The 19,124-nt window shown below is 41.2% G+C and overlaps 1 protein-coding gene across 1 annotated transcript; it reads left to right on the plus strand.

Annotated features, from left to right (window-relative positions):
- The first annotated feature begins 783 nt into the window (after nt 1–783).
- LOC311141469 (beta-1 adrenergic receptor-like) lies at nt 784–14,806 on the plus strand. Its single transcript, XM_084176808.1, has 2 exons — nt 784–2,650; nt 13,786–14,806. The coding sequence occupies exons 1-2, from the start codon at nt 1,293–1,295 to the stop codon at nt 13,811–13,813; spliced, it is 1,386 nt and encodes a 461-aa protein (XP_084032934.1). The 5' UTR covers nt 784–1,292; the 3' UTR covers nt 13,814–14,806.
- The last annotated feature ends 4,318 nt before the right edge of the window (nt 14,807–19,124 follow it).

The following is a 19,124-nucleotide window of genomic DNA, read 5'->3' on the forward strand; positions in this document are numbered from 1 at the left end:
CAGCATGCAAGTAACAGTGATTCAGAGAATCATCGGTTACATAATTTAAAGGCCACAAAATAAAAGGGAGCTGTCTATCTCTATTGGGCAGCAACGAACAAGTCTGTCAAGTTGTGGGCACTATCAGGTGGTCAACAAAGTCATGGGTTAACCTACAGTAAAATCACGTAACCTCCGGCAATGCTCCATCAAGACTAAAAGGTAACACCAGAAGCTGCAGCACTTGATCTCACTGAATGAAACCTTACCTCATACAAGAATGGTCTACTAACTAATAGTTCCCTGCTAGGTTTTGAAAGTGAGTATCTTTGAGTGTTTTCCAGGCATGAATCGCCCGTAATTGGTTTAATTCAAATTCTACCCACTGGGCACAGACGTCAATTCAACATCTATTCCACATTGGTTCAACGTTATTTCATTGAAATGACGTGGAAACAATGCTGATTCAACCAGTGTGTGCCCAGTGGGTATTGAGTGTGTGGTAGTGACTGTCCAGTATGAGCAGATTGCTCCTTGACTAGCAGTGTCTCAGTACACACAGGCAGGCACATTTCACAGCTCCTCCCTCAGTAGGGTGTGATTAAAGCCAGTGCAGGCTGAGGGCAACCTGCACTCTGGGTTACAGCCCTGAGAGAGAGAGAGCGAGAGTTGAGAGAGAGAGAGAAGGGTAGAGAGATAGGGAGGGAGAAACACCCAAAGAGGGAGGGGGCAGCCACTTGGTGGTTCTTGCAACAGCGTCACAGCTGCTTGCTCTCAACAGTGTGGCATCCCTCTCATATAACACACAGCGAAACGCGCTCCAGCCAAATACTACATTATGTATGATTGGACTTATTTCACAGGAAAGGTTTTCTTTACTTCTTGAATTGGTGGTTTGTTTCACTATCCTCTCCAGGGATGTATAAAACAAAGACAAAATGAGCAAAAAGGATTGTTAAGTTTTTTATTTTTTATTTGTACATTTTGGATGCATTGCACTGACAAGACAACATGTTGTTGTCATCGACATTAGAGGAACTTCTCACCAACCTTTTTTGGTCTTTGGAGACATCGGAGACAGACATACATAAACCACTGGTGGTGTTTGGAGGATCTGGACACTGACCAGTGATACATGAAAGCTGTGTAATATGTCAGAGATTTACGTTTGCTTCGAATGAACAGAAGCGAGAGGATGTGACACAGAGAGACCAAATTCTTGTGAGTTTGACTTAAAAAATGCTAGTACGAAATGTTCTTTTTTACCCGTAATACGTGAAAAATCTATTTTCACTTTGTGTATCTCTCTGCTTATGAAGATGGATTTTAACTTGAGTAGCACAGTGCTCTATGCGGTCAACAGCACTGTGACCCCCTTCCTCAACAATACAGGACCCTACCATCCTGCAGCGGGACCCTGGATTTTACTACTGCTGGTGATCATCATCATGACCATCGTGGTGGGCAACCTGCTGGTCATCATAGCTATAGCACGCACATCGCAGTTACAGACTATGACTAACATCTTCATCATGTCCCTGGCCTGTGCTGACCTCATCATGGGGGTCCTGGTGGTCCCTCTGGGGGCCACCATAGTGGTGACGGGGAACTGGCAGCTGAGTGACACCTCTTGCGAGCTCTGGACCTCCGTGGATGTGCTCTGTGTCACTGCCAGCATTGAGACTCTTTGCGTGATTGCAGTGGACCGCTATATTGCTATTACAAGGCCCTTCAGGCACAAGGTTCTGCTCAATAAGTGGCGCGCCCGGCTAATAGTGTGTGTGGTTTGGATTGTGTCTGCTCTGATCTCCTTTGTGCCCATCATGAACCAGTATTGGCGAGCAGAGGATGACCCAGAGGCCTTGGTGTGCTATCAGGATCCTGCCTGCTGTGACTTTTTGACCAACCGGACCTTTGCCATTATATCCTCTGTAGTGTCATTCTACATCCCTTTGCTCATAATGATATTTGTCTATGCCAAAGTCTTCCTTATAGCCACGCGACAGGTACAGCTCATAGACAAGATCCGGCTGCGCTTCCAAAGTGAGTGCCCAGTGCCGCAGACGCAACAGCTGAGCCACCACAGTAATAACATCCTGCCCTTGGGCTATGGAGGCTCCGGCAGCAGAAGCAGCACATGCTCAGCTCGCAAGAGCAGCTCCAGACGAAGGCCCTCACGGCTAACGGTTATCAAGGAGCACAAGGCCCTCAAGACCTTGGGCATTATCATGGGCACCTTCACCCTCTGCTGGCTGCCTTTCTTTGTGGCTAACATAATCAACGTGTTTGACAGGAATGTGCCCCCGGGAGAGATCTTCCGTCTGCTCAACTGGCTGGGCTACATCAACTCTGGCCTCAACCCCATCATTTACTGCAGGAGCCCTGAGTTCCGCACTGCTTTCAAGAACCTGCTGGGCTGCCCCTGGTTTTCTACCCAACGATTAAACATCTTCTACAAGGAGCTGCGGACACGATGCCCCTGCTTCCTGGGTTCGGCTGAGGCAGGGGTGGCCGGCTCTTTCCAGAAGCCCCCTGCTGCTGCCAGGCCTGAGGGGGACGAGAGCCTGACCAGCAGTCAGAGCAGCTACAAGAGAGTGGAACCTTCCCCAGGACCCCCACACTCCAATGGCAGCACACAGTTCAGTGACTTCTCAGAACCAGAAGATGAATTGTAAGTTTCTTCTTGTTATGATTTCAAATTTTGCACACTACATTTTCTCATTCCATGCAGTGAAATACGATAAACAATGCATAGATAACTGGGTCTTTCCACCAATTCAGTGCCTTTTGAGATACAGTGCCTTCAGAAAGTATTCACACCCTTTGACTTTTTCCAAATGTTCTTGTGTTACAACCTGAATTTAAAATGGATTAAATGTAGTTTTCTTTGTCACTATACCTACACACAATACCCCATAATGTCAAAGAAGAATTATGTTTTTCAAAATTTTTGCAAATTAACAAAACATGAAAAGCTTAAATGTCAATAAGTATTCAACCCCTTTGTTATGGCAAGCCTAAACAAGTTCAGGAGTAAACATTTGCTTAACAAGTAGCACATAAGTTGCATGGACTCACTCTGTGTGCAATAATAGTGTTTAACATGATTTTTGATGACTACCTCATCTCTGTACCACACACAAACAATTCCCTTAGTCGACCAGTGAATATCAAACACAGATTCAACCACAAAGACCAGGCCGATTTTCCAATGCCTCACAAAGAAGGGCACCTATTGGTAGATGGGTAAAAACAAAGAAAATAAAACACTGAATATCCCTTTGAGCATGGTGAAGTTATTAATTACACTTTGGATGGTGTATCAATAATACACCCAGTCACTTTAAAGGAAGGAAACTGCTCAGGAACTTCACCATGAGGCCAATGGTGACTTTAAAACAGTTACAGAGTTTAATGGCTGTGATAGGAGAAGACTGAGGATGGATCAACAACATTGTAGTTACTCCACAATACTAACTTAATTGACAGTGTGAAAAGAAGAAAGCCTGTACAGAATACAAATATTCCAAAACATGCAACCTGTTGCAATAAGGCACTAAAGTAATACTGCAAAAAAATGTGGCAAAGCAATTAATGTTTTGTCCTGAATACAAAGTGTTATGTTTGCTGCAAATCCAATACAACACATTACTGAATACCACTCTCCATATTTTCAAGCATAGTGGTGGCATTGTTAAGGACTGAGGAGTTTTTCAGGATAGAAAATTAACAGAATGGAGCTAAGCACAAGCAAAATCCTAGAGGAAAACCTGATTCAGTCTGCTTTCCACCAGACACTGGGAGATGAATTCACCTTTCAGCAGGACAATAACCAAATCATTTCTGGGTAACAATGAAGTACCTTACTGTGATTGTTTCCAATTAAAATGGTAAAAAAGAAACAAGAATAGAAAAGAGCAGTTTCTCAAGGAAGAATTTTGCTAGGACTGTCTGGGAGTGGTCTGAGTGGGGAGGGGAAAACTGAAAACTAGCTGTTATTGGCAGAAAGGTTTGGAACTCTCTTTCTTATTGGTCTATTAACTAATTTACCACCTGGTGGTCACCAGGCAGGCCAAAACTCCATCCCACCAAAACAGGCAAACATTTCTGACGGCCTTTTCAAACAGCCCTTACACTAAATTCCAACCTCATAGTGTAGAAATATGTATACAAAAATCACGTTTTTGACTGCACTGGGCCTTTAAACTTCATTGAATATAAAATGCAATATTGGTGCACAATGTCTGCTTAAAATATCAAAGGGATGCAAAAGTCCCTCATTTTGTGGACGACCCAACTCACATGTGCACATTTTAGATTTGGTAATGAGTATCTTGAGAAGACACCATGGTCCATGTCTACATGTGCTTAAATCATGTAAGGTGCTCAGTGTGGTCCAAATTAAATAAATGCTTGGGCACATTTTAGCTCTGATGAAAGTTTCAGTCTGTTGCCCACAACACAGTTAAGGCACAGTTAAAACAGGGAGTATGTCTGTGAATCTGTTTAAATATGTAATGTCTGTGGTAGTAGGAGAAAAATATTACATCAGTGGTCTGACATGTGAGCATGAAATTGTGTTCTTAAACTTTAGGGCTCCTCTTATCTTTAGCGGTCTACAGCTGTGAAGAATGATATGAGAAATCACAACTGCTCTTTTGTTAAGTAGGACACTGAACTTCAAATCCCCCTACCTCTCTGCTAATACCATCAAATACTGTCAGAGGAACCTTTTCAATGTTTAGAAATCCCAAAAGCTGTGTTTAAGACAAGCTTTTTGTTGTCATGCAAGGCGACTAATTCTCAACCCTCCCGTATCAAAGTGAATTAAAAACATTAATTGACATAGCCTCTCGAGTTGCGCAGTGTTCTACGGCACTGCATTGCAGTGCTAGCTGTGCCACTAGAGATCCTGGTTCGAATCCAGGCTCTGTCATAGCCGGCCGCGACCGGGAGACCCATGGGGCGGCGCACAAGCTTCAAAACAGTTTACTCCTACATGTCTTTCCAATGTAGGCCTATTAATATCTGATAATTTCCCTTCATATTGTTGCAATACACTAACATAGGTTAAATAAGCATTTTACGTGTGTGTGTGTGTGCGTGTGTGTGTACTGTCAACCATTCAATAAATCTCTATTTAAGAATGGAAATAACAATGTAACAATACGATCACATCAGGAGAGGGGTGAACTGCTGCAATCCAGAGGGCATGTTTAGAATCGTTTCTGTAGTTTTAGCGGTATTCCTTTGGGAGAGGGGATAAGTTTGGTAAATCAAACAATCTCTTTGAATCTTTCACTCACAGGTTTCATAGAGCTCACTGGGCATGCATGTTGAATATCAGGGAGAATCCATATTTGGATATGTTCTGAATACATCAAGGTGCTGTGTCCGATTAAAATAGATTTGGCAGAACAATGTACAAAAAATGAATGCACTCAATGCTATCATACTGAAAGATAAGCTGATGTAGAAATATTACAACATTGTAATGTAATGTGAAATGTAATATGAATATTTCCATTATGTTGTTGCTGGTACCATATTATGTTACCTGTAATCCATCTTTGAATCCAGCTCAGGTCAACATTATATAAATTACTAACAGATGTCCAAGGTTTTTCTCTTAGAAACTAATAATTTCTAATCCACATCAGTAATTTTGTGCTTCTGTCGCTGTACATGTAGCTGTATATGTAGCTGTATATGTAGCTGTATATGTAGCTGTATATGTAGCTGTATATGTAGCTGTATATGTAGCTGTATATGTAGCTGTATATGTAGCTGTATATGTAGCTGTAGCTGTACGCTACTATACCCTTTAACACCAGATCTTACTGTGTTGTGGGACCTTCGCTACCAGTTGATTATCAATTTAGAACCTGAAGGTTAATACATCTAAGAAAACATGAATAGAACATACTTGATGACAAAAAGGACATCATACTAAAAATATACATGATAGTAAAGTATGTCCAAACTTGACCAAATTAAAGTGTGATGTCTCATGCAGAGCAACATGAGCTGATCAACGTTTAGCCGTTATAGAGGAGCTTCCCAACAGTTGAGTGGTGTTTATGCCTCGGCTAGGGCCCCTCTGCAGCCTGTCCAACACCCCCCGCAGCTGATAAAGCTTTATCACTGGGCCACAAGACTTCTGCTCACTGGGAGACGCTGTTTACAAGACAAATAGGCAAAGGGAGCACACACGGTTTGGTTACAGTTGGACTGCTAAACATGTGTCTTACCAAACCAATCCAATTTGCAGAGTCACTCCATACACTATACATATGCTGGGATCAGGTTTCCTTTTTAATGACTACCACTTCCCTCTAACAACTTCAACCATAACAAGTGCCTTCACTCACTGCTGTCTTCTCACTGCATCAGTTTACAGTTGAAGGGTAGTGGGCTATGTTATCTTTACTGATCTCCAGTGGGGGTTCAGGGGCAGTTAGGACTCGTTATGAATGCACATTCTTCTCACACATGCACTACTGGATCTAAAGATTACTTAAAAAGCTCCAGAGCTGACGATTGTCTAGTAATATGAATAGGCCAGTGACATGCAATTACAATTGTATTTATCCAAACAGTTCATTTGCATCGTCACATTTGTTTCTAGATACATGTCATTTAGCAGACACTTTTTTATGCTGCCATCTCTGAGCTCTTTTACAGATATATGCAATCAATTGGGCAGTAACATGAGAGACATTTAAGAGCATATAAAATTATTCCTTAAAAGGAGCAGAGCCCATCCAGTTCAGCCTGAGAAAGAAGGCTATAGCTCAGTGTAATACTACTCACACCGGCACTACAATGCTTTGAGCTAGATTTGATCATGTCAGTAAGATCATTGTGTCTCAGACAAACTGGACCGTGGCTTTGACAGTCTATCGAATGTGGATGATAAAGCGTGTAATCCCTATTACCTCGGCAGGCAGGATGGCTTGGCTAGGACACGGCATGAATCAGGGATCTGTGGCAAGGCTAGGACACGGCATGAATCAGGGATAATAATAATAATAATATAATATGCCATTTAGCAGACGCTTTTATTCAAAGCGACTTACAGTCATGAGTGCATACTTTTTTTGTGTATGGGTGGTCCCGGGGATCGAACCCACTACCTTGGCGTTACAAGCGCCGTGCTCTACCAGCTGAGCTACAGAGGACCACGATCTGTGGTTAGGCTAGGACACAGCATGAATCAGGGATCTGTGGCAAGGCTAGGACACAGCATGAATCAGGGATCTGTGGCTAGGCTAGGACACGGCATGAATCAGGGATCTGTGGCAAGACTAGGCCACGGCATGAATCAGGGATCTGTGGCAAGGCAAGGACACGGCATAAATCAGGGATATGTGGCTAGGCTAGGACACAGCATGAATCAGGGATCTGTGGCTAGGCTAGGACACGGCATGAATCAGGGATCTGTGACTAGGCTAGGACACGGCATGAATCAGGGATCTGTGGCTAGGTTAGGACAGTGATTCCCAACCGGGGTACTAGAACCCCTGGGAGTACTTGGCCTATCCACAGGGGGTACTTGAGAAGACTCATGAGACCATAGGCTTACTGGTCAAATGCACATGAGGGGGTACTTCAGGGGTACTCCAGGCAGAGCAAAATTCAGTTGGTGGTACAGTAACTGAAAAAGGTTGGGAACCACTGGGCTAGGACACGGCATGAATCAGGGATCTGTGTCTGCTGCAGGTTGTGATCAGCCAGGGCTCTCTCTGGGCACTCCCACAGATCAGAGGCAGTTTGGGAGGATATTATTCATGATTAGGACTTGATTTGGAGGGATAGTCAGACACCATGTGCTCCTCATTCATTTCAGTCTGTCTCATGTGTGTGATGGTCACAGAAGTGTCAAACACACTGCAGACAGAATATAAACAATGAGACAGCTAGGAGTGTGTGTGTGTGTGTGTGTGTGTGTGTGTGTGTGTGTGTGTGTGTGTGTGTGTGTGTGTGTGTGTGTGTGTGTGTGTGTGTGTGTGTGTGAGAGAGAGAGACCTCAGACGGTCTCATAATGGTTGAGAGGTCTTTGGAACGTCAGTGGGACAATATTAACTATTCTTATTAAAGTGAATGACAAACAGCCCTAAATAGGGAATGGTCTGAGCTTTGTACAAATGACTGCTTATACATTGTTACTGACAAAGTTGATGCCACATTGGCAATTCATGGTAGTTATTTTCTCTCTCAAATGTGATACTGATAGTGCTGAGCATGGGGTATAGGAATAGGACATGTAGTATAGGAATAGGACATGTAGTAAAGGAATAGGACATGTAGTATAGGAATAGGACTTACATTTTATATTTTAAATTAAACCCAGTGTAATTTGTTCATTCCATACAGTATAGTATTTTAACTAGCATGCATAGCAGCAAAATAATAAAATTAGCTAACGTCCTCAGAATTTCTCATGTCAAACAGTAATGTTGTTTTGAGATCTATAGAGTGACAGCTGCTACTGCATTAGTCCTCATGATGTGGCAGCACTACAGCCTCTTGTAATAGTTATCACACACTCATTCTCTTTCATAAGCAGTGGCCTGCAGTGATCTGATTGGTCAAAAAAACAATTAGTGGCAAAAGATCAGAATTGGGCTGCCGGTGTTGTCCACTCCTGGAAGCAAAATGCCATGAAGAACTTTATAGTTCTAGAGCAGGCTTTGCTTTTATTTCGATTTGAGAAAAGGCTTAGGCCTGAAATTAAAAAAATTAAAATGTGCCCTAATATTGTTTGATTATACAAGGCCAACACAATCAATTTTGCAAGTTTGATTTCTGGATCACCATTTCATTGTTACCTTCAATTGAGCCATTCAGCAAAGAGTGCATTACTGTTTTGTTAACACTGGAGCCAAATTGAGATAGAATAGGACAGTTCAGCCATGGGACAACATGAGGAAGACTGTATAATAGAGAGAAGCCATTATCACAAAAAAGAAGATTATCATACTAATTAAGCATCAGTAATGGCAGAGCCTCTATAAACGCATGTTAGAAGAGAGGTTGGTTTTATAATGGCTTTGCAATCAGTAGCTCAGTGGCTCTGACGTTTGCGTTTGCCCTGGCACTAAAAGGTTATGGCTTAAATTGCCATCTGACAGAGTCATACCAGGGCTTTAAAAAGGGGAACCTATTGCAGCTTTCCGTGGAAATTCTTTGTGGGCTGTGCCTGGAACAGTAATATCCATCTGATGGCTGATGGACTAAACTCTCTTTCTGTATGCTACCATGCAACTGAGACTGAGGCATGCTCTCACCCCTTAGGGTGGTCCAGGGCCAAATATGCCTCAAGACATTATCCAAACATCACGTCCCTCAAAAGAAACATGTAGTGTGTCAGGCATGGTTATCAAATCCCCCTCTCATAATACAGCAAATGAAAGATTCATAGAATTCACATCGCATGGATATCACATGAAATCCACAGAAATCCTGGGTTAAGAAGTTTCTGTGTAGCACCTATATTCAGTTCAGTAATGGCTTTAGTGAAATAGCACTCACGAGGCATCACAACAAGTAATGAAGGCCAACATGTTGTGGCAGTGTGAACTCAGACACAACTCTCTAATGCCTATGTTCAGAGCAAATTGAATTGCTCAGACACATTACACTTTCACCCTCTGAACTTGTGTTGTTGTTTCAGCTTCCAGTTGTTTGGCATGGCAACTATATCAGGCAAGAAATAGCTTTTGGATAGAATCCACCAAGCGGAGAGGCGGTGGAAATATGTCCATCTGCAGGCCAGCCTAATATACTGAGTGACTCAGAGCACCTGCCAAAATTGGCTTATTACTCCAAATGACTGAGTAAAACATTTATACACACATTAGGTGACATTGGTGATGCTTGAGTCCCATAATAGAACTGCATGCTGAGTGTGTAAAGCCACACAGCTAAGGGTGAAATCTAAATCCCTGCTCCTGTATTAATATGAATAAACAAATACATTGTACTCTGTTTCAGAAAATTTGTCAGTTAAACAGCATTATCAACGGTAAAATGCCATTGTAAGTCCAGTCAATATTTGGAAAGGCTAATCATAACAGTTCATCTATTAATCTATTTCTCATGACGGTATCAATGCTGCATGAAATACAATGTACATACTTTCCAGTTATACTACAGGCATGCAGGATAGCCACAAAAAATAACTAGTGAAAGAGGAAATTGATCTGCTGACAGATGAATGCACTAAGGCTAAGCCTTTCCATTCTGTCTCAAATAAATCACATTGTACAATCTTTAACACAATGGTCACTTTTTCAGATTACAGCGAGTGACAAGTATTGTATATCAAAATTATGGTCAGGATTCTATACAAAGAACAACTGCAAAATGAATACCAGCAGCAGTGACTTACCCAGGAGATTACCTGAACTGGCAGAAATATATGGAAGCTTATATACATTATTTCAAAGCTATCCATTTCCAATCTAAACGGTTGAGTTAAGGCTATGGCACTGTGCATATGTTTTACCACATATCACTAAAAGTTTTAATGCCGTTCTAAGAGAGGACATTGCAAAATAGCTATTTTAATGTGCAGTCGACCATGACAGACCAAGCATTTCCCTTTGAAATATGTGAGCACTGACAATAACTGAGATCTGCACAATATAGATTAGGAGTCTTTTGTTGGATTAGGATGAGCTCAAACCTCGGAGAGCATGAAATGAGGAACAGGATGACAGGAGCATGGTAATGTGAGAACTCAATGGTCAATGTCAATGAGAACTGAGTATACAGTGGGGGAAAAAAGTATTTAGTCAGCCACCAATTGTGCATGTTCTCCCACTTAAAAAGATGAGAGAGGCCCGTAATTTTCATCATAGGTACACGTCAACTATGACAGACAAATTGAGGGAAAGAAATCCAGAAAATCACATTGTAGGATTTTTTATGAATTTATTTGCAAATTATGGTGGAAAATAAGTATTTGGTCACCTACAAACAAGCAAGATTTCTGGCTCTCACAGACCTGTAACTTCTTCTTTAAGAGGCTCCTCTGTCCTCCACTCATTACCTGTATTAATGGCACCTGTTTGAACTTGTTATCAGTATAAAAGACACCTGTCCACAACCTCAAACAGTCACACTCCAAACTTCACTATGGCCAAGACCAAAGAGCTGTCAAAGGACACCAGAAACAAAATTGTAGACCTGCACCAGGCTGGGAAGACTGAATCTGCAATAGGTAAGCAGCTTGGTTTGAAGAAATCAACTGTGGGAGCAATTATTAGGAAATGGAAGACATACAAGACCACTGATAATCTCCCTCGATCTGGGGCTCCACGCAAGATCTCACCCCGTGGGGTCAAAATGATCACAAGAACGGTGAGCAAAAATCCCAGAACCACACGGGGGGACCTAGTGAATGACCTGCAGAGAGCTGGGACCAAAGTAACAAAGCCTACCATCAGTAACACACTACGCCGCCAGGGACTCAAATCCTGCAGTGCCAGACGTGTCTCCCTGCTTAAGCCAGTACATGTCCAGGCCCGTCTGAAGTTTGCTAGAGTGCATTTGGATGATCCAGAAGAGGATTGGGAGAATGTCATATGGTCAGAACTTTTTGGTAAAAACTCAACTCGTCGTGTTTGGAGGACAAAGAATGCTGAGTTGCATCCAAAGAACACTATACCTACAGTGAAGCATGGGGGTGGAAACATCATGCTTTGGGGCTGTTTTTCTGCAAAGGGACCAGGACGACTGATCCGTGTAAAGGAAATAATTAATGGGGCCATGTATCGTGAGATTTTGAGTGAAAACCTCCTTCCATCAGCAAGGGCATTGAAGATGAAACGTGGCTGGGTCTTTCAGCATGACAATGATCCCAAACACACCGCCCGGGCAACGAAGGAGTGGCTTCGTAAGAAGCATTTCAAGGTCCTGGAGTGGCCTAGCCAGTCTCCAGATCTCAACCCCATAGAAAATCTTTGGAGGGAGTTGAAAGTCCGTGTTGCCCAGCGACAGCCCCAAAACATCACTGCTCTAGAGGAGATCTGCATGGAGGAATGGGCCAAAATACCAGCAACAGTGTGTGAAAACCTTGTGAAGACTTACAGAAAACGTTTGACCTGTGTCATTGCCAACAAAGTGTATATAACAAAGTATTGAGAAACTTTTGTTATTGACCAAATACTTATTTTCCACCATAATTTGCAAATAAATTCATAGAAAATCCTACAATGTGATTTTCTGGATTTTTTTTCTCATTTTGTCTGTCATAGTTGACGTGTACCTATGATGAAAATTACAGGCCTCTCTCATCTTTTTAATTGGGAGAACTTGCACAATTGGTGGCTGACTAAATACTTTTTTTCCCCACTGTATGATCAAATCCTACATCTACACCATCAAGAAGAAAATGGTGGAAGTTGAGTAAGCAGTTCATTATGGAACAAATCCAAATGTTAAGTCAAAGTTTTACTTCACTGTCTACAGCTGAGTAAAGTTAAGAAACTGCAAACAACTTGATTTAAATTTTGCGCCATTAATCATTGGAATCAACATATTTGGCACTTCCACTACAGTGGACTGGATTACAAAATAAACCCCTTGGCCACAAACCTTCCAAGGGCCAGACCTCACTTGCTGACCACAAAGTCCACTTTACCCTGTTGACAGGTACTGTAAAAGAAAATACACTTAACTCAAATGATGGATGTCACTGTCTGAGACTTTCGAGCAAAAGCTAAATTTGAACAAGGTTTTAAACTACACGGGCAATTCTTTCCCTCAGAAGTCCAAGTGAAAGTACAATACTTGCTGTATAAGGGATAAGGGTACTTGAGACATATTTCATTTAGTTTTTTCCATTTTCTCTAGATTTCTCCAACAAAGCAATGGTGAGCATTGTTTACATTTTCCTGTGTAGACATGTACTGTAAAGTTGATTTTGAAAAAAGAAGTGGTTGGGCAGGGAGTATGTTTGTGGGAAAGAGAAACATGAGAGTATACACTACTATGAAGTGATTGATGGGAATAGGAAGGGCATTCATAAAATCAGGATAGACACATTCAAAAGCTCAAAATCAAATAAGCAGTAAAACGAACTGATATTGTTCCCCAGTCTGAAGTCAACCCAAATCACACAATGTTCAATATGGTAATGTAGGTTACACATTTAAACCTCCTTCCACCATGTTAGAGTCATCTCTCACAAGGGGTATTTGCCAAGTAAAACAAACACAGTTAGTTGGCCTTCTTGTCTAGATGCTTTAACAGTAAAGGAACATGTGCTTGGGATTTCATGGGAAGATGGGATAAATAACAAGTCTGATATTGCAAAGCAAATTTAAAAGACAAGTGGCACGATCACATAAGATGGTTGGATCGATTTCAGGGTTGGATATCAATGTCATATCAATGTAAAAATGTTTTCATCTTCCCCAAGGCAGGGAGAATTTTTTTTGTATTATTTTAGGGGGTCAGTGTAGTTCAGTCATGTTTAAATTCATCTTTGAAATGTAATTTATTTTGTAATGTGTTTTTGGAGGTATTGTTGATATTTCACCATTGCTTACAAGAACCACTTTCTGCTGGTTCTGAATTTCAATTTTTTATAACTATTATAGTAAATTGTGCTTAGTATATTTTGGCTAACATTCCTCAAAATAAATTATAATTAACTGAAATGACATTCTTATTTCTCAGTGAATCATAGGCTTTAACAAAGTCTGGAATATGACAGTGTCTCAGAATATGAAGAATGACAGGAATTTGACTCAATACAGTAACCCCAAAAATTCTAATTTATCCTTATTCACTCAGTTTCACATTACAGGAAAAGGATGGGTGAAAGATTTGGAAACAAATCTCAAGAAATTAAAAACAACAAAAGGCTGACTCCAACAGTGACTTTCACAACTGACTGAGCAGAGATTGGAATGGCTGAGATGAGACTGCACAAAGAAAAACCTAATAAAGCAGATGCACTGGTCCTGGTGAATATGGGCAAGGAAGATTGACTGCTGTTAAAACCCTGAGGAGGAGAACTGGACTGGGCAGTTTAGGTTGGCTGACCTGGATGTTTGGGAGCAGCACCAGTTTAAAGGTCCTGATCACAAGACTTGAAGACTGTGTCAACACACCACCCTGTCACATATTAGTAGGTCTGGGACTGTGAGGAAGACTGTTCACTGCAACCCAGCATTAAATCATCATCATGAACTGACGTATCCTGGCCTTGGCTGCCACCAACACGCTCACAGCATACTGTGTACAATAGGACTCTTTCTTTACAACCAGAAATGATTTCAGTAGCTCTTAGGATGTGTAACAGTAATACACTGTAGACGTTCAAGCACAATGTGTGTGGCCTCTGGTCTAAAGTGGGCAATCAGAATAAATGGTGTACATTATCTAATGCAAAATTATTTATTTATTATATCCTCACTTTATCTGTACATGCAAAACTTGTCAACTGAACACAGGAATCTCATGTTATATGTCTTTACTGTCCAGTAATGTCCAATAACGTCCATAGTGTAGCAACAAGTTTTCTATTCAGTGTTCATGTCATCAACCTCTTCACTGCCAAATCAGCCTAACTAACTGCACCTGAAATATAAGTGTTCTGATCAAGTGATCGGCCTAAATTACATTGGTAATAACCAGAGCCATTAACTTACATATTTTTGAAAAAGTGATATGTAACTAAAGATATTGTTTGTAATAAACAGTCAATTATGAATATAAGTCAAGTACCACCAATGTCAACCTATGAAACGCTAAGACCATTTGGAGCATCAGCCACACAAAATGTACCAACATCAGGTGTACTGACACACAGCCAAATTACATCCTCATGGTGCTTCGTACACGCAGCAGAACAATCTGCAATTCCTTGCATCTCATGCAGCTCATAACTTATTTATTGTTTGATGACGAAGCAGTGAATGAGAGTGATGTGATTCCCAAAAAGAATATTAAATATTGTCATGAACTAAGTCATTATGAATGTTGACAATTTGTACCTCTACAAACCTTTCACTAAACATATAACTGTACAACTGAAATAAATGAAAAGGTTTCCATGATCCTTCTCACTTTTGTCAATGTGTGAAAGAGAGGGACAGACTGAGAGACAGAGAAAGAGAGTGAGACAGACAGACAGACATACAGACAGTGACAGAGATTTAGAGACATAACAGAGCGAGAGAGAGACAGACAGACAAACAGACAGACGGGGGGGGGGCTCAGAGAGGGTCAAAGAGGGCTCAGACAGACACAGAGAAGATGGGCTCAGAGAGGGTCAAAGAGGGCTCAGACAGACACAGAGAAGATGGGCTCAGAGAGGGTCAAAGAAAGAGTGAGTGAGTGAGTGACAGACAGACAGAGAGTTAGAGACCAGTTATAAAGACAGACGATAGATAGATAGATAGATAGATAGATAGATAGATAGATAGATAGATAGATAGATAGATAGATAGATAGATAGATGATAGATAGATAGATAGATAGATAGATAGATAGATAGATAGATAGATAGATAGATAGATAGATAGATAGATAGATAGATAGATAGATAGATAGATAGATAGATAGATAGATAGATAGATAGATAGATAGATAGATAGATAGATAGATAGATAGATAGATAGATAGATAGATAGATAGATAGATAGATAGATAGATAGATAGATAGATAGATAGATAGATAGATAGATAGATAGATAGATAGATAGATAGGACAGAGACAGAGAATTAGAGACAGAAAAAAGACAGATAGACAGACAAACAGAACAGACAGACAGAGAGTGGAGGGATAGTGAGAGACAGAATCTTGGCTATAAAGAGAGATACATTTGGATGTAGAGTCTCTCTCTCACTCTAGGGGAATAAACCCTGGACCGCATAATGCTCACAGTAACTGCGTGGGGTTGGAAACACTCATGCTACAAAAACATCCTTATCTCCTCAACTCCTTGGGATGGAAACAATTAACTGGACTGCAATTCAACTCGATTCCTATCAGGTAATTCCTGTTACAATTGTTTTTTTTAAAAGTGGCAGGCCGATAAAGGATTCATTAATCACAACACAACCTACTGTGCTTTATAACACTACTACTACAGTGGGGAAAAAAGTATTTAGTCAGCCACCAATTGTGCAAGTTCACCCACTTAAAAAGATTAGAGAGGCCTGTATTTTTCATCATAGGTACACGTCAACTATGACAGACAAATTGAGGAAAAAAAATCCAGAAAATCACTTTGTAGGATTTTTTATGAATTTATTTGCAAATTATGGTGGAAAATAAGTATTTGGTCACCTACAAACAAGCAAGATTTCTGGCTCTCACAGACCTGTAACTTCTTCTTTAAGAGGCTCCTCTGTCCTCCACTCGTTACCTGTATTAATGGCACCTGTTTGAACTTGTTATCAGTATAAAAGACACCTGTCCACAACCTCAAACAGTCACACTCCAAACTCCACTATGGCCAAGACCAAAGAGCTGTCAAAGGACACCAGAAACAAAATTGTAGACCTGCACCAGGCTGGGAAGACTGAATCTGCAATAGGTAAGCAGCTTGGTTTGAAGAAATCAACTGTGGGAGCAAATTATTAGGAAATGGAAGACATACAAGACCACTGATAATCTCCCTCGATCTGGGGCTCCACGCAAGATCTCACCCCGTGGGGTCAAAATGATCACAAGAACGGTGAGCAAAAATCCCAGAACCACACGGGGGACCTAGTGAATGACCTGCAGAGAGCTGGGACCAAAGTAACAAAGCCTACCATCAGTAACACACTACGCCGCCAGGGACTCAAATCCTGCAGTGCCAGACGTGTCCCCCTGCTTAAGCCAGTACATGTCCAGGCCCATCTGAAGTTTGCTAGAGTGCATTTGGATGATCCAGAAGAGGATTGGGAGAATGTCATATGGTCAGATGAAACCAAAATATAACTTTTTGGTAAAAACTCAACTTGTCGTGTTTGGAGGACAAAGAATGCTGAGTTGCATCCAAAGAACACCATACCTACTGTGAAGCATGGGGGTGGAAACATCATGCTTTGGGGCAGTTTTTCTGCAAAGGGACCAGGACGACTGATCCGTGTAAAGGAAAGAATGAATGGGGACATGTATCGTGAGATTTTGAGTGAAAACCTCCTTCCATCAGCAAGGGTATTGAAGATGAAACGTGGCTGGGTCTTTCAGCATGACAATGATCCCAAACACACCGCCCGGGCAACGAAGGAGTGGCTTCGTAAGAAGCATTTCAAGGTCCTGGAGTGTTCTAGCCAGTCTCCAGATCTCAACCCCATAGAAAATCTTTGGAGGGAGTTGAAAGTCTGTGTTGCCCTGCGAATTCACTGCTCTAGAGGAGATCTGCATGGAGGAATGAAGACTTACAGAAAACGTTTGACCTGTGTCATTGCCAACAAAGGGTATATAACAAAGTATTGAGAAACTTTTGTTATTGACCAAATACTTATTTTCCACCATAATTTGCAAATAAATTCATTAAAAATCCTACAATGTGATTTTCTGGAGAAAAAAAATCTCATTTTGTCTGTCATAGTTGACGTGTACCTATGATGAAAATTACAGGCCTCTCTCATCTTTTTAAGTGGGAGAACTTGCACAATTGGTGGCTGACTAAATACTTTTTTTCCCCACTGTATATAGGCTATAGTATATCAAAGGTGGCCAAAACCAATCAAGGCACTGTGGTGTGGACGACAGATTAACCCAATGACAAAGCCAGGATTGAGCCAGGATTGTTTTTTTTAAGTCTGAGGGAAAATGGTGTCTAGCCAATATGATTTAAAACACCAATGAACAAGTACAAACAAAATACAGTTTGGTATGTTCTGCAAGGACACTTATAATGCTATGGTCACATAACCACTGATAAAATCAATCATCAGACACAGACCAGATAGTCATTCTGTACAGAAAGGGATGCATGTCTGATAAACCTAAAGGACAGGCAGCTTCTCTACAACTATTAGCTTGCATAACACACAAACAATAATGTATTCACACAGTGGAATGCAGTCAAACAGTAGGTCAGGGGGAGTATTCAAGAGGCCATCTCATAATTACAGCGGTGATGCATACTAGATGATCAATGAGAGCAAGAAGTTTTCTAATCAAAAAAGGGTACAAATATGTAATGGGATCTTGTGAATCTATTGGCATCGAAATAATATTAAATTAGTTCAATTGTTAAGAGAGAACAAACATGAGTTTCATCATTCACATTGCCCACCAAGATCAAAAGGGTGCACATATGTTATATTCAGTGAATAAGGGCTCTAACAAGACTCAGGTGCTCAAGTATACCTACTGCAAATGGAGAGCAACTATTAACCTAAACATGCAGTGCCACCTAGTGTACAGCTGAGTCTGAACAATCTGCCTCAAATGTTGTAAGTGACCACCGATGTGATCTTTTTACTTGCTTTGTGGTGATGGGCACAATGTTTTTAGTAATTATTACACAGAAATGGATTAGCCCTTGTTGCTTATATAGTAATTTTTAAGTTTGGTAGCCTATGCTGGATGCAACACTTTCTGGCCATGGGCATGGTTAATGCAGTGGTTACAGTGTATAAATCAAACGTTTGCCTGAACATTCTCATAAAAGTTCTGCGGGAGTTTCGTACAGGGACAGACAATATTTTCAAATTTGATTGGATTCATCATTTGAATTTTGAAATATTATACTCAATTTAACTCCAGAGTTGCCTTTTTCTTTCTGAGGGCTAATCAGGGACAGCTCTAACTGGGGACAGGCAACCAAAATCGGGGACAGTCCCCGTAAATCGGGGACACCTGGTCAAAGATGGTGGATAAATGAAGATGTCCCACTCAGGCCGTTTACCATTGAAAAAAATTGTCACGGTTCCGGTCTGCTTAAGGGGTGGCTCTCCCATAGGCACCAATGCATTAGCAGAGTCTGGACTGCTTAGTTCAATGACTGTATATGAACCAGTGAGTGAGATGTTTCGCTTCCTCTTCCGACTCTGATCTTGTCCCCCTAAAGCAAGGATCATCAACTAGATTCAGCCGCGGGACGATTCTTTCTTGAGAGGATGGTCAGGGGGCCGGAACATAATTACAATCATTTTTAGACTGCAAATTGACCGCAAGAAGC

This window comes from Coregonus lavaretus (assembly GCF_964263955.1).
Source record: "Coregonus lavaretus genome assembly, chromosome: 14".
NCBI lineage: Eukaryota > Metazoa > Chordata > Actinopteri > Salmoniformes > Salmonidae > Coregonus > Coregonus lavaretus.

Coding starts and splice junctions, on each gene's coding strand:
- LOC311141469 (XM_084176808.1), top strand. CDS start 1,293: ATGAAGATGGATTTTAACTTGAGTAGCACAGTGCTCTATGCGGTCAAC. Junction 2,651..13,785: donor TCAGAACCAGAAGATGAATT/GTAAGTTTCTTC, acceptor TTATTCACTCAG/TTTCACATTACAGGAAAAGG.